This window comes from Miniopterus schreibersii, assembly GCF_964146895.1.
Source record: "Miniopterus schreibersii genome assembly, chromosome: 10".
Classification (NCBI taxonomy): Eukaryota; Metazoa; Chordata; class Mammalia; order Chiroptera; family Miniopteridae; genus Miniopterus; species Miniopterus schreibersii.
In genome coordinates, this window is record NC_138110.1 from 75,114,084 (window position 1) to 75,139,509 (window position 25,426).

Genomic DNA, 25,426 nt, shown 5'->3' on the forward strand with positions numbered 1-25,426 from the left:
ACACATCAAGTTTCAGTTGTCTTCCCCTCGCCCGAGTGTGAGTGTGCGTGTGTGCGTGCATGTGTGTGTGCATGCACGTGCAAACAAAAGCCCACAGATAACTGAATTAGTTGTCCACATTCCCCAGGTGGATTAATGTCTGTTGTAATCTTTTCCTCTCCAAAATGGTTCTTAATTATTCATTTTAACTGATTTCACCTGCTTTAAAGTAACAGGCAGAGGAAGGTTTGCCTCACCTGCACCACTCTAAGGGAAGGTTCTGGCCTGTGAGTCCCCATTTCTTAAAGAGGGAAAACCTAGAAGCTAAATAAAAAACTCCCTTGTGCTCCCCTCGTCTCTGGGCTTCCTGTCCCCAGGCTGCCCAATCGCCCAAACGCCTGCCCTCCATAAGCAGCTGTGAGAGGTCCCTGCTGGAGGAAAGACCCAGTGAAAAAAGAAAGGGCGCGCTGTGGGCAGCTGTGTGGCCTGGGCTTGCCTGCCCGCCCACTGAGTCAGGCCTGGTCACCCCACCCCGCCACCAGTAAGAGAACACTTAAGGAAATGCAAGCTTCTTTTTTTTTTTTTTTTTTTAACATTAAAAGATTTCAAATATAATTACACCAAAAAAAATCACAATTCATTTCAAATTATTTCTGAGGACAGGAGCCACAGTTCCCCCTTTATTGCTGTGAGGTGAGGAACATCTTAATTTGTACAAACATTTAGAACAGTTAAAAACATTTATTAGGAAACTTTAAACCTCTTACAATAAAGTTAGCATTAAGTATGAGAATAAAATTACTATTTTACTCAAAAATAATCAAAGGACACCGTGAAAGGGGCTGTACAGCTTCCCAGCGGGAACCCTCTTTACGGGCTCCGTCAGTACTTACCAAGCACAGGTTTGTAGATGTTTGTTAACTTAGTAAACGATGGAAATAAGTGAGGAAGATAATACTTTCGAAACAATGTAAAGAGAAACTTGAAACCAGTATCCTGGTTCTCCTTACTCTTCCACTCCAAGCTCGCAGCCTTTGGGTAACATGTGGGGGGAAAATACATATGTTTACATTTCAACTTAATGTTTACTAAACTGGAGTGCTATTACTAAAATTCCTATCATAATCTAAAAACCTGATGAGTAATATTGATAACCATGTAACAAAATCATCTCTGAAAACTCAAAAGATGACAAAAATGAATACTTCAGAACAAAACAGTAACTATGTTAAAAAATTACCCAACCACCTTGCACTCCTACATCATGCCCATATTTTTTCCACGTTCTTTGTAATGATTTAACATTCCTTGCGCCCTTAAAACTTCTAGTTAGATATATAGCAAGGTGTGTTTTTTTAAAAACTCAAAAAGGCCAGTTCTAGTAAAAGGAATTAAGGAAACAAGCCCTTGCAAAGATTTCATCCGGTGTTACCTACAGGCAGAACCAGTATCGAAAGGCACAGCTATGGGACCTTGGAAAACGCACTGTCCTTACTAAAAGCAACCCACAGGACAGGATAAGCCAGGCCCGCCAGTCGGGCTACTCCTATCGGTGGGTCTTAATACTGCTTAGAACACAGAGCACCCTAAAGCAGTTTCCCAAATTCCTTCACGATGCAGCCCACTTAGAAAATGGTAACAGTTCAGCACCTGAGGTAAAGGAATGAGGAGCTCTGGCTGCCCCAGGGCAGAGGGGCTGCATCTGTCACCTGCCAGAAGTTCTCAGGGATGGGCCCAGGCAGAAACTCCGCTCTGAGGACTCACCCCAGAGAAGGGAGAGAAAGCGAGGGGGATAGACATGCACACACTACTCTGCACACAATTTATGGGCTCAGTCTACATTAAAAGCCTCCCCCCATATCAATGGCATCCTTCCTCTAATGGGATCCTGGTGATTTCCTAACTTATCTGAGGTCACACAGCTCATTAGTGACACATCTAGAATGAAAACCCAAGTCTCCCAGCACATCGAAGTCTGAGGTACTCTATGCGGGTCTGGACACATGGAGTGCCCTGCCACTTCTGAACACACAGAGTTCGAGGTGCATGTAGAATGGGCCAGCAGAGCTAAAATGTGGAACTTCCAGAAGATGACAGAATACCCCAGTTGGGCTCTCAGGATTCTGGAGCCCTGTGTTTCTGGTGCTGGCTAGAGGAAGCGGGAGAGGAGAGCAGACATAATCACCCAGCAGGACAGAGTGGTCAGAAAGAGCAGCCAAAGACTGAATCTTGAGGGACAGCAGAGAGAAACACAGTGCCCCAAAGAAAACTGGAAAGAAGTAAAAGGGGGAGGAAAGCCAGAAGAAAACATCGTGGGAGGAATCTCATGAAGGAGGGGCTGACACTGTCAGATCATCTCAAAGACTGAGTACAGAACAAACTTGAGAGTGTCCTTCCTCTGGACTTGACCACGAGAACCCCTTCATGCTCCTGGACGTCCTAGCAGCGACAGGGCAGAGGCAGGGAACAGAGGGTGTGCAGGAACGTTAGGTGAGGAAGTGGACTTGGCAGAGATTATTACGTCAACAAAAGTGGTTGTGAAGGGCAGGACAGAGACTGGACTATACCCAGGAGGAACTCGGGGACGAGAGAAAGGCACTCGGTAGCTCTTTTCTAACCCTGTCAATGTTCAGAAATGCAGACTGAGACATAATTCACCTACTGAACTCACAGCCTAATTATTTCAGTTCTGCATTCACCTGGTAAATGTAAGAGAAAGAACGTGTGACTTACAGCAGGCCCGTGCTGATGGCACGGTGAGGTAATGCTGCCCTGAGTTCTGTGAGCTGCTCTAGCAAATTAATCAAATATGAAGAGAAGGTCACAGGACCCCTGATCTGTAGCCAAATTGGACAGAAGTTGGGACCTACCCCCTGAGACTGGCATCTGAATGGGATGGGAGCAGTCTTACAGGACTGAGACTTTACGATGCGGACTCTGATGCGATCTCCCTGCAGGTAGTGTCAGAATTCAGTGAAATTGTAGGACACCCAACCACTGTCATGGAGAATTGCTTATTGAGGGGAAAAAACCCCTACACTGGATGAGCAGAAGTGTCCCACGTGACATGCTGTGTGGATATGGCAATAGTATTAAAGTACAGGAGACACAGAGATGGAGACCCGAATCTTTCCCGTCACATGCACACGAACACAAAACAGCCTGGTGCGCGCCTGGAATGTGCCGAAGGGACCCAGCACACACTCTACACTAACACCTCAGACAAAAAGCAGAGATGCAAAATACGGACAAAGAGATGAAAAGAGACAATGTTTTCTCTTTCCCACTGACAATAAGGCCATCACTGAATTACCTGGGATTTGCTCTTACCTGAATAACCATATATTTCAACAGTATTTGAAGAAAAAAGCACGTTTGGTCCTCAGCAATCTTCTCCCCTGATGTGGCTGGCAGGAGTGGAGTGATTTCTTCTGGATATATCTTTGCTGCAAAGTGAAAAATAGTGAGAGCTCCGTCACCACAGCTAAGTATTAAACAGGGTTTTTAAAAAGTGGCCTCTATTAAAATACATCTGTCTGCCCATTAGAACCGCTCCAGTGGACCAGGCCAGTGCGCGTGAAGGGCTGGGAAACACGGGGCAGAAGCCCAGGAAGCCGCCTCTGCCAGCGCCCATCCCCTTCCCTTTCAGTTCTGCTTTGGTCAGTGTGAGATCAAATACCTATCACTTGGCAATAAAAGTGATATGCAATTATAAACCAATGGCCCTAACAGAACACAAATGGCTGCCACTAATAGTCCCATGAGGCCACTATTGTCCTTCCATGAATGTTGCATGAAAATACACAGCTGGCAAAAAAGAACCTGGGTAAGCAGACGAGTGTCCACGTACGAAACAACAGTAATGAGGGCAAGAGACAATAATTTTGGACAGTGGATATGAATTGCACTAACGGCCACAAAAACACTCCAGACATACCATGTGTCTCTACTTTCGGCTACTGCCAACATCTGTCCACTGCCTTCCATTCCTGTTTCCACCACTTCAGTACATTTCACTTGTCATCATTTCATATAAAATAGGTCCAAGTCTTTCAATTCTAATGTTTGTAAGAATCTACTGTGAATATGAACAGGAAATAATTCCTCTTCAAAATTCCTCTGTGAAATCAAGATTTCTATTCAAGAAAATGGCAAACCAAGGAATTCCTCAATGTAACTTCAAGAGTCATTTCGACCTGTACGATACGCTCACATCACTCACCGTCAGCTACACTAGGGCTCGGATTGATGAGTGTCTCCAGAGTACAGGGTCCTCTGGAGGACATGATCGCTGGGAAGCCAGGCACGAGGCAAGCGAAAATCATCACCTGCTCTTCTGCACAGTTTGTCTGAAGTGCTTGAAGCCACAGAAGAAACAGCCTGATACCTTCACATCTTATCTAAAAACAAAATTAAAAGCAACAAAATTAAACATCTGTATTTGTAGAAATGCATTGCAACGTAGCATCAGTTCCAAGGAAGAAAAACGGGAAGTGAAAGGTACTGTTAAAGTACTGCACCAAGTTGTTGGTCCAGTACTTGGTTAAGAGCTTGGGTTCTGGAGCCAGAGGGCCTGGATTCAAATGCAGGCTCTGCCACTTGCTAGCTTAGCTGTGACCTGTGGAGAACCACTTAACTGCTCTATGCCTTAGTCTCTCCAACTGTAAGACAGGGGGGATAACAGAATTTACCACAAAGTACTGGTACTGAGTTAGAACAGTGCGTGTCTCACAGTAAGCACTATTAACCATACTTCATTCCCTAGGCACAATGCCCATATCATCAACACTCAATTTTCCATGAAAACAATGCAAAAATAATCTTCCTCCAAGTTTACACTGTGCTGTGGACAGCATTCACGTCACGTCACTACAACACGCATAAGTACGAGGCTCCTGTAAATCAGAACACTCAGAGCTAAACAAGGCTTTGAAGAACTGGCCCCATGGGGTGGGGCAAGTCTCGAGCCTCCCTGCCTCATTTCCTACTCTGCTCTCGCCAGCACCTCCGCCGAGCTCTAACCCGGGAGCAGCACGCATGGAAAACACCTACAGAGGCGGGTCTGCTCCCCTCCCTCCTCTGCACTCACTTTCACCTTCGTCCCATTCTAAGAATTCATAAACACAGGTACCCCCATTTCTATATTCCTAAGTGACTGAAAGATGGCATCAATAAAAGAAGTTAAATAAGCAAAAGAGTTGAAAACAATGCCAGACGCAGCTGAAAGATTAGTGAGCTCCGCATGCAGGCAGCTGAGGGATTGCCTATCTCCTACCAAATACACCAGGGTACGGATCCCGCCAGAGCGAGTGTTCGAGCCACACAGCAGGCTCTACAGAAAAACCAGGAGGAGAAGCGCCAAGAAAAAGAAGAGGGGGGAGACCCACAAAAAGACTGGCTAACTCCCCAGACAGTCAAATACACAGACTAGTGACAGGGCTACTCCCACTAACAATGGATTCCATGGCGCACTGTCAGGCACGCCAGCGAACTCACCGCTCCTCTGCACAGCCCTCCATGGCCACTCACACCTGTCCTATCCCCAGGCAGGTAACACAAGAGGTGACACTGCTGAATGCATAATGCTACTCAGAGTCAGACCAAAAATGACACGGCTCTGTGTACAGCTACCCAAATTATGTTAAATTTAACAAGAGGAAAGTTTCTTCAAAATTCTACAAGTCTCCAATGTTTTATGTTAACTGTATTTAAGGTAGCTAAATATAATTAAAGCCAATAAGAAACATGAGATAACAACCTGACACGTGTTAACTGCAAGACTATTAATTAAAACAGGAGGGACAAAATACGGAATCTACGGTGAAGCTAGGGATAGCGTGCCGCCTTTTTTCAACATGTCAAAGATACTTAGCAAAAATGTCTACCACAATAAGCTTTCATGTAAGAACAAAACTAACAATACAGGAAATACAATTTCTCAATTAAAAATAAAAACTAAGTCAAGTGGTTCTTAAAGTTCTTTTCGAGTAGCCTAATTTTGTTACTTTATGGAATAACTTGAGTAATAAAAAATGCCATTACAAACTCATCTAAAATAAATACCTTAATAGAATTTCCAGTGTGTAGAAGCTTCTTTAAAGTTGAGCCTGAAAGTTTAAAATGATAAATTAGAAATGGAGTATATACATTTAAGATCTATTTTTTAAAGATCAGCTTTAGAAAGAAAAAATGTTCTTATAACAAAAGATTAAAAAGTAAAAGGCTGACCTTCAAAAAGCAAAGCAATGTCATAGAAAGTGAGATGTTTTTCAGATAGAAGTCCTTTGAGTATGAACCTTTTCAAAATTATTTTAAAAGAGTCAAAGTGATCAATATTAAGGAAACACAGATGCCCACAGTGGATTATGTGCAGATATCTCTTGTCATGTATAAATGAATGACTTTTTTAAATCTCTAAAGGTAAAAATGATATAAAACTGTTGCTCACAAGACATTTTTATAAGAACATTTCACAAATATTCAGGACAGCGTGTTTCTCTCCTTGCACAACAACCACATTTGTAGGTTCGGTCCATAAGTAAATTCTCTAGCAGAGTCCTTTGGTCACTATCGAGGAGAGGAATCAAGGTTCACCTGTCAACTGCAAAAAGTTTGGTGCTGCAGCCCACCTAATTAGAAAAGTTGCTCTTATGACGATAAAAACATATTACCTATTATTCTATAAATGTGTTCACGCCCCTAGTATGGAGATGGCTTGGCAACCCCAACTAAACATCGTATGTAGCCTCTGCATGGAATCTTAACCTCAAAAATGAAGTACTTTTTCAAAATAAAAAATATATTGCAAGTCCTGGGCAAGAGGACCTTCTCCCTTTCAAATTTTTTGAGAAAAAAATCAGATATCAAATCACACTTGCCCCACCAAGAAATAAAGCCAGTGTTCCCACGACTGCTACAGGTCCTATCTATGAAGACAGGTACATGTGTGTCAGCTAAATGCATACACTTTAGGGATTCATCAGCCAGAACACAGTCCCTGGCCATGTGAAGGAACCTTCATAACCGCTCTGCTGTTTGTAACACCCACCCTGGGGCACTGTGGAAACTCACCGTTGTTATGACTAGGTTGCAGCACTAAGTCGCTAATGGTTTGTGATTCACTAGGGGAAGTTAAAGTGACCTCCTCCCCCGACTTCTCGCATCACCAACCACAGCGAGTGATTTCTGGTCTAGAGCCAGCATTAACTGGCTCAAGTGCCTGTGCTCACAGCTAAGGCTCAAGCGCCTGTGCTCACAGAACTATTTTATCGCACAGCTTTTCTCAGCCTGGGGCCTTGTCCTTTGCCTCCGCCTTCATCCATTCTTAGACAAAGTCTGGCCTTCCTCAGTTTACTCTTTGCTCCAACATGCCTATGAGGGCCTCATGGCGGCCGGCAGGGCCAACAGACACTCCACCTCCCAGGAGACTCTGGAGAAACTCTGCACAGACTGTTCTCTTCCGAGACAGCTGGCAAATCTATCATCTTGCAACACACTGAGTAACACTTTCTCCTGGTCACCATGTGTGACCACTGGGGCTCATCACGCCTTCTCCTTCTTGGAATGGGTCCGACACTTTCATTTTGGGATTCGGTCTGCCCTTAGTTGCCTATATCCACTCTTCTGTATTCTGGAACAAGAAAAACGCTTTCCTTTTTATAATCCTCACCCGAGGATATTTTCCCCACTGCTTTTCAGAGACAGTGGAGGGAGAGAGAGACACAGAAACATCGATGTGAGAGAGACACATTGAATGGTTGCCTCCCGCACGAGCCCCGACCAGGACCAGGATCGAGCCTGCAACCGAGGTATGTGCCTTTGGCCAGAATAAAACCCAGGACCCTTCAGTCTGCAGGCTGATGCTCTAACCACTGAACAAAACCGGACAGGGCAGAAAAATGCATTTAAAGAGGACAGACGTTAGGCCTGGACTGGCGACTCAGATGACTGGAGCGCCATCTCATACACCAAAAGGCTGCAGGTTCGATCCCCAGCCAGGGCACATCCAGAAGAAAACTGATCAATGTTTCTCTCTTACATCAATGTTCCTCTCTCTCTCTCTCTCTCTCTCTCCCCCTCCCCCTTCCTCTCCCTCTAAAATCAACAGAGATATATCCTCAGGTGAGGATTAAAATAAATAAATAAGACTTTACAAAGAGGCACACAAAATGTGTGACCCGTACCTGTCGGCAGTCCATGACATTCTGAAAGTAGTCTGGTCATTTGTTACAGCAGCAGCAGGAATCTAATATGCTACACATGACCTATTCCATCCCGCTGTATTCAGCAGCTCTCGTACGTGTGAGGCACTACAGCGAGGCAATTACAAGCCAGATTCAGGCTGGGGTTAAAATCTAGGTTCTGCACTTACTGTATACCCTGGGTCAGCTACTTAACCTCACCCTGCCTGAGTTTGCTCCTCTGTAAAATGGGAAAACAGTAGCTATCATGGAGAATTGTTAATGATATATAAATACGTAGAACAGTGTCTGGGTATATGGAAAGCAGATTAAGGGGCCAAGCCCCAGATCTGGGAGCGGAGGCTCCTCCTGTTAGCTCAGAGGGAAAGAAAGAAGTGGGGTGATCTGGTAGGATTCATCTCCTCCCTTTGGGGAGTCCCTTCTGCATGAAGGTATAAAAGGAGATTTTCCTCTTTTCTCCCTCAAACTGAACACACATGTAAACCCGTTCTTCCTCATGAGGTTGGGGAGGCCACCGCCTCAACACTTAACTGCACGCACCTAACCCAGCGTCGGTTTTAACCCCAGCTCTCTGACCTAACCTGCTCAGCTCCCGGGAACTCCAAGGAACCCAGTCCTCAGTCCCGCAGGTGGAACAGTGTGCGGTGTGGGAAAGAAAGCCAAGCGAACAGCGGACAGTTCTTCAGGGAATGGGGAGGAGGGCATCGTGGAGAAGGTGCCAGACAGGTGTGTGGTTAAGGGGCAGGTGGGACGTCTACTGAAGCAGGAAGGCTTTTCTGGGGAGCACAATATTCAGGAACCAGAGAAATCTGGACTGCCTGAGGCTAATTTTTGAGTTTATGAAAAGGTGTAAGTAGACAGAGGGTGAAAATCACAAACCCAGGGAGGAGTCACAAAGGAACAAGGGGAAATCCAGTTTCTTGAACAGTGCTGACGATATCAAGTCCAAAAAAGAGAGAGTGCAAAGCAATGATATTGCTCGGGGCCTTGACAGAGGACTAGAACCAGAAAAGACCATTGGCACGACGGATTCCTGTGGCGACCTAATGTCCTAACGCAATGGAAAGGCACAGAGGAATCGGACCTGGTTCTTGCACAAGAAGCTAATGTAAAATGTCCACAGACTGTGAAAGCAGTTTAGGAAGAGAGACCTGGAATTGTGCATTTTTTAACAAGGTCTCTGCTGAGGATGCTGCTGTTCTACAAATCACACTTCAGCATAGACAAAGATGATATTTTCCTCTGAAGTCCAGGTCGGTCTTGTCTCGGTTTTAACTAGCATAACCTTGTTAATTTTCCTGGCTATAATCTATCGTGATGGTGTTAATTATAAATAAATAAATAATTACTGAAAATTTAATTAGAAGAAACCTATATTACTTAAAAATTATTTAATTGTTCTTACCTATACTCTGGTAATGCCATCGAAAGAAAATGCGTTCAGGTAGAAACTGCAGTATTTTCTATAAAACAAACAAACAAAAATCTTAAGATATAAAATGAAAATAACTACAAATGAAATTACATTTTTTCACAATAGGCCCACAGTGCTTGCTATATATGATTCAGAAAAGAAAAGAAAAAAAGGTATTTGTAATCACATAAATACTATACTCTATCCGGTGCCCCCCTGGGAACAGTTTCTCTTATTTGCCCCATGCTAGCTTCCTGAATGTTTTAAACAGATTACTGCCCCAAGTTTAATTCCCCCTAAAGAAAAACAAGAAAAAGGAAAGTAACAAATAAAATGAGAATCTTATCTTAATTAAATCATAGCCATTGCTTAATTACTAAGAGAAGAATTTCTCAAGTGCCAAGTTCCCCAGGTTTCCTCTTGTTCGCCCCCCGTTTCTGTCATAATCACTGTCCGTCTCTGGACAAGAAGCGGAGAACAGAGCTGGGGAGAAGCACCAGAGGGCGAGGCCATAGACGCTAGCGAGAAACAAAATGAAACTGGTGGCAAAGATTCTTGAAATTAGCAACAGCTGAACATAAGTTTTAGAACTGCAGTTATGAATCCCTCCACTACTACATAAAGAACAAATTTATGATATACAACAATACATGGCTAATAAAAGCAGCCCCTTCCCCCCCCCAAAAAAAAACAAAAAACCCAAACCGTGAGGAAGACTTGTTTTCATTCTAGAAGTTTTGGCAAGTTATTCTCGGGAAATGGGATTCTTTCTACTTTATCTGCAACCACGTTTAAAAAAAGCAGAAATCCAAAACTGAACAAAATGCATTTCTTGATCTTGGTAACACTTCACTATTTTACTGTGAAAATCCTCATTCTAGGTTTACCCGGCCCAGCGCTTTCAGCCCGTTTCGTCTCAGGGCACACACAAACTAACTGCGAAGACTCTGTGGCACACCCAAAAAGTTGTATTCTGTCAATCTGACAAAAAATAATAGGTATAATTCTTTTTAATCCTCACCTGAGGATCTATTTTTATTGATTTTTAGAGAAAGAGCAACTTCAATCAGTTGCCTCCCGGATGCGCTCTGACCGGGGACTGAACCTGCCACCTAAGTGCGTGCCCTGACTGGGAATCGAACCAGCCAACTTCTGGTGTGCGGACGACGCCCCTACTGGGCAACCAGCCGGGCAACCACGTAACAGAGATAATTTTGACTCCTTCACACCAGGCGGCTTTTGTTGTGCTGGCTGTTGTCATTTTCTTACTTGACTAAGGGGAAAGAGGTCAGTGCCTCTGACTAAATAGTCAGGTACTGCATGTTTTAAAAATCCTTGCGGCACACCAGGTGAAAATGGCTGATCTAGCCTAATAGTCTAACATTTTGAAAGATGAAAGAAAAAAATTTGTATTCGGATCTCCTGATAAGTATATTTCCAGGCAGCTAATACACTGCCTTCTGCATCCGAGCCAGCTGGGGCTTTGGTTTGGTTTAGTCTTAACTTTCCAACTGGGTCTGTAATAATACATATGTATCTACTTAATCCGTTCTCACCTGACAATAAAGGGATGTGTAAGGACTTCTACTGGGAAAAGGCAAATCAGGTAAACTTCCATCACACGTGACTTCAAATGGCACAGACGCTCCTCTCAAGTCTGGACGCTTCTCCGCCCGTAGCCCGGCACAGAAGGTACCGCCTGAAACATCACCTCCTCACAGAGGCCCTCTGAGCATCCCGCCGGGAGAAGCCCCGCTCCCTTACCGCCCGTCTGCTGCTCTCTGCATCACCTGCTCTACCATCACAAGGCCCTTTCAGCCAAGAGTGTTAGAGGAGCACCAAGGGCCTGAAAACGGCAAGACCCCTGTACCACCGCCTCACCCTGTCACGGGCCGGGGACCATGGTAAGAGGGGACCGACCATGGCTGGGAAGCTGAGCGCATCAACGGGTGGAGGCTGCCACTAATCCACTCCTTGCAGCTGGGCAGCAAATTCTTTCTTGAAGGGGGAGGTGAGCAGCATCTCTATGTCTGCCACAATAACATTCAAATGATTAGAATATTCTCAGCATAGTAAGAGGCCATAGCACTAAGAGAAGTGAACCCTATTTCAGGGACACGGTCTCCACTGACAACGTTTCTCATCAGTTTGGCTGCTGCCTCATATTGATGGAAGCCTGGGCCCACTGAGTCCTTCCTGTACTTTTTCTGCCTTCCGGAGCAAACGGTAGAGCAGAGACTCAGTGTCCTATTTTCTCATGCATTTTCCTCCAAGGGGACTTGGCACATCAACTACATTCCAGGATCATCTTCTAATGCCATCTTGCCACTTAATTTTTAAATGTCTTATAGAAGATACTAAGAAAATTCCTCTAGAGATCCAGGACAGCTCTTATCTTGGACGGGACGAATGCCTGGCCTGCCCACTGCTCTTCAGATCTTTACTGTAGTCAGGAAACTAATCGGGCACTGAGTCATGCTTTTCAGCTTTCCAAAATACTTACTGGTTTTCTTAATTTAGGTTTCTTTTCTTAGTATGCGACAAAGAAAAACACCTTTTTAATACACAGAAAAATAAAGAATACAGCAAGTGATGTGTATTTCGATGCTTGGATACCATCAGTCAGAGACAAGTTTTCTCTACAGTGTTCTGTCAGGGCCATCACCATCACCACGTCTGAATAAAAGTTTTAAGACTTACAAAGTGGATAAGCTTTAAAGACACTCAAAAATAAACTCAATAATTTTTAGATATGAAACACCATGCCCAATGCCAGAGCTACTGAAAATATTCCCAAATGGACAGAATCTCATACAAATCAAAGGCGGAAATATCATCCACGCTGAAATTTTTTGGCACTCAAATATTGCAAGGGCCATTTTTACATACTAAAGTCTATGAGGTAAATAAAAATAAAGGCCCACACAACCATCTGTGTCTAAATGCTAGGCCTGTCCCTTGAAAAGTCCAGGATGAAGCCTGCCTTTCCTGAGGCAAATACAATATGGTATTTCTACTGCAGCAAATATTCTAAGCTACACTACTGTGAATGCCATATAAGCCATTGACATCTTATTTGTCGTTTCACTGGAGAGTAAAATAAAAAAATATTTCAGGAAAGCCACACAGTGTGAATAAATATTGCTGTTCTGAAAAACACATGGCTCTGTTTAATGCTCAGTGCTCAGCTATATTATATGGTAATCCATTATAGCACACTCGAAATCAAAATTAGGTATTACTAACTGATCAGCCCCACAGGGGATCTGTCATTCTTTTAGCTGATTATCCGTAGTTCTTTCTTCTGCAGGACCCACTGCATGACCAGGAATAATGTGAAATGTGTGCTGGAGTTTGTAGAAGATGCTACGGTGTACTTTAAAATTGCTATCGTTGTCCCATGCACCAAAGGGTCGTGGGTTGGACTCCTGGTAAGTGCACGCACCAGGGCTGTGGGTTTGATCCAGGGTCAGGCAGGTGCGTGAGGCAACGGATTGACATTTCTCTCTCACGTCAATGTTTCTCTCTCTCTCCCCACCTCCTCCCTTCCCCTCTCTCTAGAATCAATGGAAAGCATATCCTCGAGCAAGGATTGAAAATAAATAAATAGCCTGGCCGGGCGTGGCTCAGCAGTTGAGCGTCGACCTGGGATCTAGGCAATCGGGGTTTGATTCCCGGTCAGGGCACATGTCCGGGTTGCGGGCTCGATCAATGACTCTCTCATCATTGATGTTTCTATCTCTCTCTCCCTCTCCTTTCCTCTCTCTGAAATCAATAAAGATATATTTAAAAATAAATAAATAAAATAAAATTGCCGATCGTTATTAAATCTGTGTGAGAAACATTTTTTTTCAAATAATTACCCAATGATTACAACACATCCCAGAAGATTCACACTTGATTTCGATTCCAGTTAGAAAGGGAAGATAGTGACATAGTAACTCATGTAAGTGATACTGAAACAATGACCAATGAACCACATCCCAACGTAGAGGGCAAAGCAAGGAACTTTCCCCGAAACTAGCTGCATGGCATGGATACTAGGCAAAGAAAATGTTGACCAGGGAGGAAACAGAAAGTCTGGTTTAAAAGAACAGAAGTCTTGCCTGCCGGTGTGGCTCAGGGGTTGAGCATCGACTTACAAGCCAGGAGATAAGGGTTTGATTCCCGGTCAGGGCACACGCCTGGGTTGTGGGCTCGATCCCCAGCAGGGGGCATGCAGGAGGCAGCCAATTAGTGACTCTTATCACTGATGTTTCTATCTCTCCCTCTTCCTTCCTCTCTCTGAAATCAATAAAGACATATTAAAAAAAAACAACAAAAAACTTTTTAAATAAAAACACCTGAAGCTAATATAAAATAATATTGAATGTAAAATGTAATTAAAAATTTTTTTAATTCTAAAAAATTTTTTAAATAAACACTTGAAACTAATACAAAAGAATGAATGTAAACTGTAATTGAAAAAAATTTTAATAATTAAAAAATAATTTAAAAATTGTACAGAAGTGAAATCCCATGAATTTTTCTGTATCACATTATTTCAAGTATGAATGATTTAAACTTGTATTAAAAGAAAAAAAGGAGAACACCCTTGAACTGAATCCTAAAAGATACACAGGAGTGAGCCTGGCAAAGGGCATTTGAGGCAGACTAAGGAGCAAGGGGGGATGGATGGGGGGAGGCCTGCAGCTTTGACTGGGGACCTTCACAAGGTGGCCAGAGAGGACAGAAGTAAGATGGGAGACAAGGGGTAGGTTGGGAGGTAAATGCCAGGTCAGGAAGGGCCTTGAAAGCCTTGCTGGGAGTTGGATCTGTTCTAAAGGCCACGGGAATCAAATTATGTTCCACTGAGAGCATTCCACGTAGGTAAGGAAGACAGAAGGGGCAGAAGATCACGGACGAAAAGACCAATTAGCAGATACTCCAAGAGGGGAAGAACTGGGGCTCTGAACAAAGACTGAGGTAGTAAGCGGAAGCAGGTATCTAAGAGCACCTGCATGAGACGTACAGAACCTTGGAGTGGAGAAAAGCACTATCAATAGTGATCAAAATAAACAGACAGATACAGGTAAGGAACCATTTGTATTAGGTACTAAAAATGCAATACTGAGTTGTACACTTGAAACCGGTATGGTTTTGTGAACCAATGCCACCCCTATAAATTCATTTCTAAAAAATACAATTAAAAACCTTGGAAGCATATGCATTTGAGAGACTGTAAGAGGTTATCTTTTCACTTTCCTTAAGTTAAAATCATGCAAAGGTCTAATCTCTATTTAAAGAAAATCAAATTGCACTAGACTCTTTCTTTATTTTTAATGAGAACATCCATAGACCTTCACAAATCTCCAAACTGACAGCACATAATTCTATCCACAACGTGCTGCTCTGCCCTGAATAAAGCCCTTACTGAAACAGATTCAACAGGAGTCTTCTTTTCACACAAGGATCTCAGATGGGACATTCGTCACAACCAGAGCTGCCATTCTCTTCTTCATCTCATGCACGCTTCTCTTTTCTGGCTAAAAACTACATTTTTCAGATCTCTTCAATTTTGGTACCAGTACAATGAGTTGGCTGTCTTTCCTGTGCCATTTTTCATTAAAAAAAAAAAAAAGTCACTTCCAGAGAGTTTTTAGGTTAAGTGATGAGTAGAAATCACAAAGCCCCTGTGAGATGCCATGTGGTTCCTACTACCCTAGAAACTTAGAGGACGGAAATGCTCACTTCAGCACAATTAGCAAGTATCACAGACCTGCAGTCACCTCAGGACTGGCCAGTCCTCCAGGGCCACTCAGTGAAAGCCCAAGGTCTGCAGGAGCAGCTGATGCCCGGCAGGCTTCCAGCCAGACCACTGCCTTCCCACCTGTCCAGTGTCACAAGCACATCAAACACTAGGTGTCACTCTGGAAGAGCCACCATGCTACACACCCAAACAAAACAAGCTATAGAAAATTTCTAACACAGCAAATATTTGTACAACTCCCTCCTAAATTTATATAAATATAAAAGAAATCAACTCACCCAAATTGTGTTAACACGTTAATTCCAATAAATTTAAAGAAAAACACTCTTTACATATCTTCTGCTGTTCTAACAATAAATACAACATACTGAAGTTTTAGTGTGAGTTTTTCATATAATTTAGCCCTAATGCAGTTTCCGCCACCTGCCCATAAAGGGTGGCTGGAAGCATTTGCTAGAGCTGCCTTCCTAGGACCTGCTCCCAGGAGTGTCAGTTACCAGTGAGTCAAGTGAGAAGGGCCAGCATGCCTGGAAGCTCAGGGCACCTGGGCTGCAACAGATAATCACAAGAATGTAATTTCAGCCTTCCACAAACATCTTATCTCCAGTTTCCCTTCCCTGAGGTAGACTGAGTAATTCAGTGTGTCCTGTTGGTTGACTCCCAAGTTTCACACCTAAGTCTTGAGGCATAAGGAAAACTGTAGTCTTGAACATTAAGTTTAGAAGATAAAATGTCCATTGAAAATGGCTCTGTTCAATTCAGACACTTGTAATCTAATTAAAATTATTAACAAGCTGTAATAAGATAACCAAATTTTAACCACAAGCAATGCATTGTAAGAGTCTCCAGAAAGGACTAGATGTTTATATCTTGTTGCTGTCTCCCAGTTTACAGAGATCACAAATATTTCATGAGCAAAAGTAGGCACCAGGCCCTGGCCAGTGTGGCCCAATGGTTGGAGAATCAGCGCACCCCCCTCCCCTTCCCCGACACCAAAGAATTGTAGGTCTGATTCAGGGTCAAGGGCACATACCTGGGTTGCTGGTTCGATCCCTGGCCCAGGCCGGGGCATGTCAGGGCACATACAGAGGCTACTGGTCCATGTGTCTCTCTCACATTGATGTCTCTCCCTCCCTCTTCCTCCTCCCCCCCCTTCCCTTCTACTCTCTATAAAAATAATAATAATAAATGGAAAAAATAGCCTCAGGTGAGGATTAACAAACAAAAAAAACAACAACAACAACAACAGTAGACACCGGAATAACCATTTGCTATAGAAGTAAGAGGCCTGGGCCTGTGTTTTATTATTTCCCAGTACCTGATACAGGCACAGCACTGAGGAGTGACTACTGAGCTAAGTCGCCACCACAGGTAATACATGGGACCAGTGAGGAAGCACATGACGGGCCACCCGCCCTCTACTCCCTGCTGAGGGGTCTGCGGGAACACTGTGGAGGTCACACTACGCTGTAACAGTAACGCTGTCACCCAGAGCTGCTCCCAACCAAAAGTTCGACAATAACAAAAACGAGTATAGATAAGGCTATGAAGAGAACCGGAAGAACTATGCACTTCCACGATCATTCAAAATACACAGAACACATTACAATACGCCCCAGTGTCATAAGGTGACCCAGTGTTCTGGTCATGCTAACCAGTGGCATTGCTTTGCTGGCCAAGGATCTCAGGACGGCTTTGGAGAGGAAGCTGGTGAGAGGGGTGCCTCTGTCTTCTTTAACTGTCCTCCAGGGCACCTGAACCGACACTGGCCTCATCTCGGTCGCTACCCGTCACTGAGAATTACGGCAGCGACCCAGGAGCCGCATTCCAAACTGGAACCAGTCTTAAAAAAAAAATCCACTGAGGTATCCAACTGTTTGAACTCAATAAGATTTTAAGTTCCAAGGATTTAAAAAGAATCTGTTTTTCCTGTTCAGTTATTTGTTCTTGTGCCTCCTCTACTTGATAACAGCAAAGTTTTCCTTTAAGGAAGAAAAAGCAGTGGTAGAGTGAGAATGTGGGGAGGGAAGTCGTTCCCCTGGCTGTGGGGAGGAGGGAGCAGCAGGGAAGTCTTTTTGAACACTGGACAGTCTGGAATAATAACAAATAAAAAGATTTGTTAAAAAGAGGCTGTAGAAAGAGTTAAATGTAAAAATGATATTCTGCTGTCTTGCTACATGTCATCTGCTTAAAAGAAGAGACGCTGGCCCAGCCGGTGTGGCTCAGCGGTTGAGCGCCTATGGTCTGATTCCCGGTCAGGGCACATGCCCGGGTTTCGGGCTCGATCCCCAGTAGGGGGCGTGCAGGAGGCAGCCGATCAATGACTCTCTCATCATTGATGTTTCTCTCTCCCTCTTACTTCCTCTCTCTGAAATCAACAAAGTTTTTTTTTTTTTTTTTTTAAAGAGGAGTTAACCATTGCATGAAGAGGAAAAGAACTGAGACTCGATCCTATAGGACGCCTGCCTTGAATGAGTTGACTTGTCTCTGACTCAACCCATGCATTCGCACTGAAGCTCTGCGGGAGACTCTAAGTTGTTTTCCTTTTCAAAGACTCATAAAAGGTAGAGTTCCACCAAAAAAAAGAGGGGAGAAGGAGAGGGTGAGGGAGGCAGTGTTGGGGAGAAATGGAAACAAACATCTCCAAATTATTTGTAATCCTTTTATATGCATAATTCTAGCAGTTCTTCAGGCAATTCTTCACTATTAATATCTGAAGTAGAGTGGTACTACTAAATGTAAAAAGTTATAAATAAATGCATCTGTATGAGAAATAAAATCAGTGTTCAAATTACCAGAAGGCATATACAAAGCAATTGTATAGAATAAAAAGCAGGCACTTGTTGCACCTTCTGCAACACTCAAGGCACTGCACTGGATCCAGGTGTGTTGTTACATCCAGGAGAGGTATTGAAAGTCCTTTCCCCATATTCTGAGGAAAACAATCAGAGGCTAAACCAGCCATCAACACACTGGCTTCGCTTGGAACAATGAAGAAAGAGAAACTTGGTGCTGAATTCCATTAAAGTAAGACAGAGACCCCAGGCCAGCCCTGGATTCACCGCAGTCGATTAGGACTCCCAAACACAACTGCGCCCAGCAACACTGCACCCAGGAGTCCTGCCTCCAACCCAGCATCAACTCCACACTGCAGGGAGGGAAGGAAGGCCATAAGCAGGCGGCCTACAGTAATTTTCCGACAACCAAACTGTCATCTTCAACAGTAAAGGAAACGAACACTAAGGAGCGCAGTATTATGCCCCTTCCTCTGTCTGCCCCTGAGGAAGCCCACATGTCTCTGCACTCCCGGGGCAGCACGCCTGCTGCAGGTCACTTCCCACGTCCGTGCTTCTCCAGCCCAATCTCCCCACCAGAGACGGGGTGAGGGAGAAACAGCGGGCATCATCCTGCCCCTGCGATGACACCAAAAGTGTTTTACCTTGGTGGGGAAAGGGGGAGGAAGAGGGAAAGTGGAAAGTGTGGTGGGGAATGAAGTACTACGTAATTTGACTGTCCATTATTTAAAATATTATTTTCATCTTAAAACAAACAAAAAAAGTAAAATAAGATTGCATGTGGCTTTCCAATTCTGTGTGTACAGAAGGCCACTTCAAAGTCATGTTTCCCCACCTATGAAGGTAAGTGCTTACTCTCCCTCGGCCAAGGGCACTCAGGTGACAAAGCCTGAGAAGCCCAGGGAGACCATTTGTGTAAAACACTCAACCGTGAGTCCCCTGCCCCAAAGGACACAGATGTGCAACATGCTGAGGATTAACCGGTGTTGAACAAAGGGGCGGCTTTCAAATGAGATAACAGGGCTCTGTTGGAAGACTATAGAGCTTCTCTGCTTAATTGGTAGCCACTAGCAACAGAAATTTAAATTAAGTTACTTAAAATTTAAATTTAAGTCACTCAGTCACACCGGCCCCAGTTCAAGCCCGAAACAGCCCATGCGGCTAGTGGTTACCTAACTGGAGAGAGGAGAGACAGACTATTCCCAGCACCACAGAAAGTTCTATTGAGCAGAGCTGCTCCAGAGAAGGAAACCACTGAGATGTTTAGATATGCAAAGGCTAATCAGAGTCAAATCAATTTAATATTTAGAGCGAAATGAAAACATAAAACTAAATTTCATGCTAAAAGTGACATCCCCCATGAACGTCTTGTTTTAAAGACTTTGAACAAAGCTACATTTGAAGTATCCTAAGTTGGTAGAGCTGGAAGAGACCGCAGAGCTCATCTAGTCCCATTCCCTCATGTTACGGACATGGAAGTCAAGGTAAAGAAAGGTTAAGTACTGATACCATTGTAACTAACTAGTTGTAAGTAACAGGAAAGGAGCATAGGCAAGGCCAACCGTTATGAGCATGTGATTTGTGCAGCTTTGCCAGGAAGCTGCTGTGTAACACTCCCAGGCCCGTTCCCTGCAGATCCTGGGGAAAGGGACTGGACAAAGGAAGAATAGACGAATGCCCAGTGAGGTCTGGGTGACACAGGGAAGGGACTTGCCTGTCAGTCACACCTGGGGACAGGACACTGGCCAGAGTGGTCATGGCAACTGCAAGCGCAGGAAGATTTGAGATACTTAAACTCCTAAACAAAGCAGTTCAAGCTCTTGCTTTCTTGGTTCGAGCTCTTGCTTTCTTGGTTCGCCCTCCTGGCTTGCAGGGCTCTCACGCTGCTCCATTTGCCCCCACACGCAAGGGACTAATGGACTGCAACTAGCCTGATGCTGTGCCAGACCCAGCTCCACCACAGAACAGAAACTCTGGACACTGGCTTTGCTTCTAGCTCTGCTGAATCCCCAGCTGCATCTCTTCCAGGACTGGATTACGGGAAATGGGACTTGGGAGATGCAGGGATGTAATTCCATGCGAATAAAGCTTTTACCACACCCCATCCTCCCACGGGAGCCTCCAGAAATGCTTATTCCAGCGGCACCCCAAGAACCCCACTCCCACTAGCAATGGAGAAAGACCAACCACGCATTTCTCTGACAACAGCACCTTAATCAAAGCCTGATCTAAACCTAGCCGGACTTCCGCTACCTTTCTTCCTGTCTCCATTATCCAGAGTTTTAGGTGAAAATGTTTTTAACATAAAAATACCAAATAACCGCATGGAAGATAAGTTGAGAATTCAAATATTAACAGGTGCAAGTCAGTGTGGGGGATACGAAAGATTAGAAGTAACAGTTGCTGGCCTCAGGAACTGCGCAGTCTCGTGAGGAAGCTAAGACACAGCCACCTCGAGGGCAGACTAAGAGCACCCAGCTGCAATCAGGTGGTAGCAAGCAGGAGCGCGTCGCGGGAAGGATGGGCAGCTCGAGCTGGGGTTGCCAGGAGGAATTAATGGGTCTGAGCAGAGCTGGAAGAATGGGCCAGTTGAGGAGGAGAGCAAAGGGCAGTCCCGGGAAAAAGAATTGCATAAACCAAGAGGCAGAAGCGAAACTATGCAAAAAGAGGTAAAGGGGCATTAAGCAAAGCAGTATGTGTGTGACGGAGCACTTCACAGAGCGACACCACCAACAAAATGTGAGCAAGAGCCACACAGGGACCCCAAAGGGGAGTCCACAAGTTCATGTCCCTAGGAAGGAAAAAAACAGGGTTTATTTCATTTGAAGGGGTAATTTGAATAAATTTAAAAACTCGGAATCTAGAAATCAAATGTCCTGTACGTCTGTGATTTCTGGCTCTGTGGTATTTGAAAAACAGATGAATGAGCAGCATTCTGAGGCCAGAACATGTGTAAGTTTTAAAATTAAATCTCTCTTCCTCCATCAGTGAACGTATATTGTATTTTGATTGGGGTGTGGAGGGTAAGGAAACGCCTCGCTATCACCTTCCACAAGCTAGCTTAACCACACATAAAGAACTCCAAACCGGGATGGTGTCAACCAGGTTAGTTTGAAACATTTCTGTAATAACTCTGTTTTCTGTATTCTTCATGTTCTGACATTCTGGGGCCTTGCTGACCTAGGAGAGACTGCACCTCCTTTGTTAGCTAATTTCTAGAGATAGTACCTGCCAGGATATTCCAACCAACCAACCAACCTCAAATCTATACCCATAACCACCTCCTTTTATGGGCCCTCACACCTGCCCAAATCACCCAGGGACCAAGTGCTGCACACTTGGATCGTCCCTACAACCTAGAGCCCATCAAAATCATTCAAACTGTCCCACTCTAAGCCCACTTGCTAGCTTGCTTGCCTTATCTTGCCCATTCCTTCCCAAAAAACCACACTAAAGGCTCCTGCCCTCAGTTCCCCTCTGCCTACTGATCTTACCGTGGTGCTTCTCCGTGTAGCCCTACTAGGGCACAGCATGCCTCCTGTTACTAGGGAACTGTGAGTACAATAAAAACGTCTTCCTTCAAACCAATCGTTTCTACGTCTGTGTGTCTTACCCTACCACTAAAATAACCTCTCAACTGCAGAATCCAAGAAGTTCTCAAAGTCAAGTGAATTATTTGAACTTCAAGCCCATTCACCAGATGCCTAACATTTCCACACAAATTCTCCTCTTCCCCTATGCAGGTAGCCACCTCAAGGGCCACCACCAACAGTCACACTCAGAATTTTCTGTGACTCAGAAGGTCATTACTGGAACTCTGACATAAATCCATTCTTACTAGTAGACTCCAGTTTACCATGAAATTTAACATATGCTCCATGAGGGGAGGGGGTTCTGTTTTGCCCACTGCCATCACTCCAGCACCTAGATGTGTGCCCAACACAGAGTAGGTACCCAATAAATGTGTATGGTAAAGAATAGGTGCGTACTGGTATAGGCAGCCTGTGGAATACAGCTTGAGAAGCAGGAGAACATCAAGACTCCTAAGAGACAGGCATCATGGCATCGAGTAAAGGAGTAGGTTCTAGAGTCGGACCCGAGGTTATATCTCTATGCACCATTTGATAGATGGACAATCTTGGACAAGTCACCTAATACGACAAAGCTCCCAACTTCCATCGATAAAAACTGGCAACACAGAATCTACTTAAGAAGGGAAGGATTAAACAGGATGGCCCATGTAAAACATTTACATTCTGCTCAAGATGACAATGTGAATTTCTTTCACGGAGTCCCACAATCCCATTCGAAACACAGAGCAATGATTGATGAAATACGTTTTCAAAAAAAGTAAAATTAAAGAGTCATAACCTTAATTAAAAATGTGACAAACATCTCCATGAAGCAGCTACAGCAGAAACTCTCAGTGGTACACAGATTTGAAGCCAGGAGCAAAGATGGCTGGAGGTCAACTTCCACGGCGTACAAGTGCTCCCACTGGAGATAAAGGCAACAGAAAGGCCTGCTGTGCCTGTAACTGCAATTTGAGCTGGTCTGGCAGCCTCGACTGCACATCACTTGTCTGATCAGAGCACTGTCATGTCTCCAGTATCTACTACAGCTAAAAACTGCCGTTTCCTTTCCCAAAGGTTCCCTTTCCAGACTGCCCCTGACTTGCAAAGGCAGGCAGCAGGTACCCTTACATACTCTTCTTTCATGCTATGGATAAAAAGGGGCCACATAATAAACCTGACAAGCTCAGGAAAGGCCTGCACAGCAGCCTTACAAACTCAGAGGCCTAAAGTAACCACATAAGATGGTCTAAAATAAAAACTTTTTAACTAAAAGCAGTTCATGGCAGGTAGTCATGTCCTAAGGCATTATTTTATCCCTAACAAAAGTCGATCTCTGCCTTAAATGAGCCTGTCTATTGTCTTTTTGCATCTACCATAATATACCTTTGGAATGTCAAAGTAATTTCCGTCCTCCCCACCACCCCTCAAAACACAGGCACCAGGGGAGACCACAAATCCCCTCATTGTTATTGTTGTCCTGTCATTTCTTGACTGTTAACTATCCTGTATTCACCTGTGTAAAAGAAGTATATGTCTGTCATTTCCCTTTTTATCCAATCCCAGGTTCCCCCCACTCTTTTCCTTTCTCCCGCCTCCCTAATCTAACACCAGTGGATTTCATGTAACCCACTTACGTCTTCTATTTTGATTGTAATGCATAAAATAAAGTGCATAACTGGCAATTCTCTGGAGCATAATCTCAATCCACGGAGGTTTTGTTTCCTCGCAATTGTCGTCAGTTTGGCTCAAATAAACTCACAAAAATTCTCTACAGGTCTGAATGTTTCTTACATTGGCAATGCCTTCTTAACTGTATGCTTTCTTCCAATCCATTTCTTATTTTTACAGTATCTTTATACAGTATCCCTTCTGTGATTTAACCGATCTTAAGAAAGCTTTTCCCAGTTATTCACACCTTGATAAGTATTTACCTCCAAATCCTCATAAACCATCTCTATATACGGCACTAACTTATAGAAAGTAGCAATGAAGTTATTTAATTCTCCGAATTAACAATTCAAATTACAACTTACCTTCTAAAGCCAGAGACAGAGAGAGAACATGAGGATAAACAGAAGTAATGCAGGTTCACAGTTCACTCACATTTACTATGCAAAATGAGGGTTTTACGACGCTTTGAATAATATAAGTTTGTTCTATCATATAGGCAACTAATCCTCTGCAGTTGGTGATGTATCAGTAACAGCACCCTCCCTAATCTAGAATTTCTGGGCGTGAGGAGAAGGTACTAACACGTCCTCTGTGGGACGAAGGTGCAGGACAACGGTCTCAATGGGCCGTCCTGTTGCAGGACAACCAGGCCTGAGATCAGTGACAGCAAGTGCAATTCTCAAAACATTTCTGGACTTTGGAGGACAGAAGGAAACTAACTTTAAAAATGGCAGGAGAGAAAGTAGAAGGGAAGAAGAAAAGTGGCAGAAGAAAAGTGAAACAAAACCTGACCTGTAAGCAACAAGCTCAAGAAGCCCGGTGCAGGGTGCCGGAGAACTCACGCAGTTCCACAGTGGTGTCTGCAGGGCCCTGTGCCCTCCAGGCCCCAGTTCCCACCCCATGGCCAGTTTGAGAAACTGAACCTGAGACCCCATTAATGAAACAGGACCCTCAAATGGAGCAACAGCAGTCCCAATGAGAGCACTCCCAGACTTCTGCCAAAAGCAAAGACAAAACCCTCCAGGGGGAAAAAGAGTGTTAAAACAGATCACACCTATATTTGACTGAATATAAACCATATCGCAAACCATGCAAGGGAAGGAGCCGCTGGGAGAGACAGCAGAAACAGCCAACAAACTTAGACAACTTCAGATATTAGAAGGATCAGGTACAGAGTATAAAATATTGCGCATTAAAGGCTTAAGAAAAGAAAAGACGCCTACAAGTGAACAAGGCTCTAGAGACTGTCAAAAGCAACCAGCCACATGCGAACACCTAACCAAAGGAAGTTAACACATGAACAACCACCACCGAAAGTTAAGACTCGGGGGAATGGTTAAGCAGCAGATTAGACCCAAATGAAGAGAGTCAGCGCACACGGGAGAACTGAAGAAACGTCCTGGGATTGAAGGCAAGGAGACAGAGGGGAGAGAAGATCAAAGCAAGCTTAGGAGACAGATCAAGAAGTTTAAGTAAGAATCCTAGACAGCATGGCCAGGAAGACCAGAAAAGAGCCAATATTTCAGAAGACAGTAGCTGGGAATTTTACAGAAATTATGAAAGATTTGAATTCAGAAATACAGGAAGCACATACATAGCAAGCAAAATAAGAAATCTTCAACTAGACATTTCGAAGTAAAACTGCAGAGCACCAAAGGTTAAGAAAAAGGCTATAAGAGAAGCCAGAGAGAAAAGGCACTTAAAGGAACAACTGAACTGAGAGCAGAGTTTAAAACTGTTACAATGGCAACTAGACAACATAGTAAAATTATACCTGTAAAGTGTGACACAGATACTTTACTACAACTATTACTTCTACTAATAATACTGTGTCTACTATAAACAACAACTATTTGAAGACAAGGAAGATTAATCTAGAGCAGATAAACCTGAGGAGATTATGAGCCCTAAAAGAAGGGCCATGAAAATAAATTTGAAAACTTCGGTGATAACAACAAATTCTTAGAATTCTTCAAGTTCTTAAAAAAATATATAATTTAAAAAACCCAAATAAATACACACACACAAAAAACACCTAGAAT

General features: G+C 43.9%; 1 protein-coding gene and 1 pseudogene across 4 annotated transcripts in view; one reads left to right on the forward strand and one right to left on the reverse strand.

The window, feature by feature from the left end:
* Positions 1 to 25,426, reverse strand: part of RALGAPA2 (Ral GTPase activating protein catalytic subunit alpha 2) — a gene marked incomplete at its 3' end in the record, with an annotated part of 223,245 nt that overhangs the window by 178,680 nt on the left and 19,139 nt on the right. For all 3 annotated transcript variants that reach the window (XM_081149681.1, XM_081149682.1, XM_081149680.1), the window contains exons 4-8: positions 9,586 to 9,643; positions 6,043 to 6,086; positions 4,202 to 4,379; positions 3,310 to 3,425; positions 873 to 1,011 (exon numbers count right to left, since the gene is read on the reverse strand). In XM_081149681.1, coding sequence (XP_081005807.1) covers positions 873 to 1,011; positions 3,310 to 3,425; positions 4,202 to 4,379; positions 6,043 to 6,086; positions 9,586 to 9,643 — 535 coding nt within the window. The remainder of the gene's footprint in view (positions 1 to 872; positions 1,012 to 3,309; positions 3,426 to 4,201; positions 4,380 to 6,042; positions 6,087 to 9,585; positions 9,644 to 25,426) is intronic.
* Positions 8,239 to 9,321, forward strand: LOC308562808 (chromobox protein homolog 5 pseudogene; annotated as a pseudogene). The gene is made up of 2 exons: positions 8,239 to 8,274; positions 8,748 to 9,321. The product of its transcript is annotated as a chromobox protein homolog 5 pseudogene (transcript).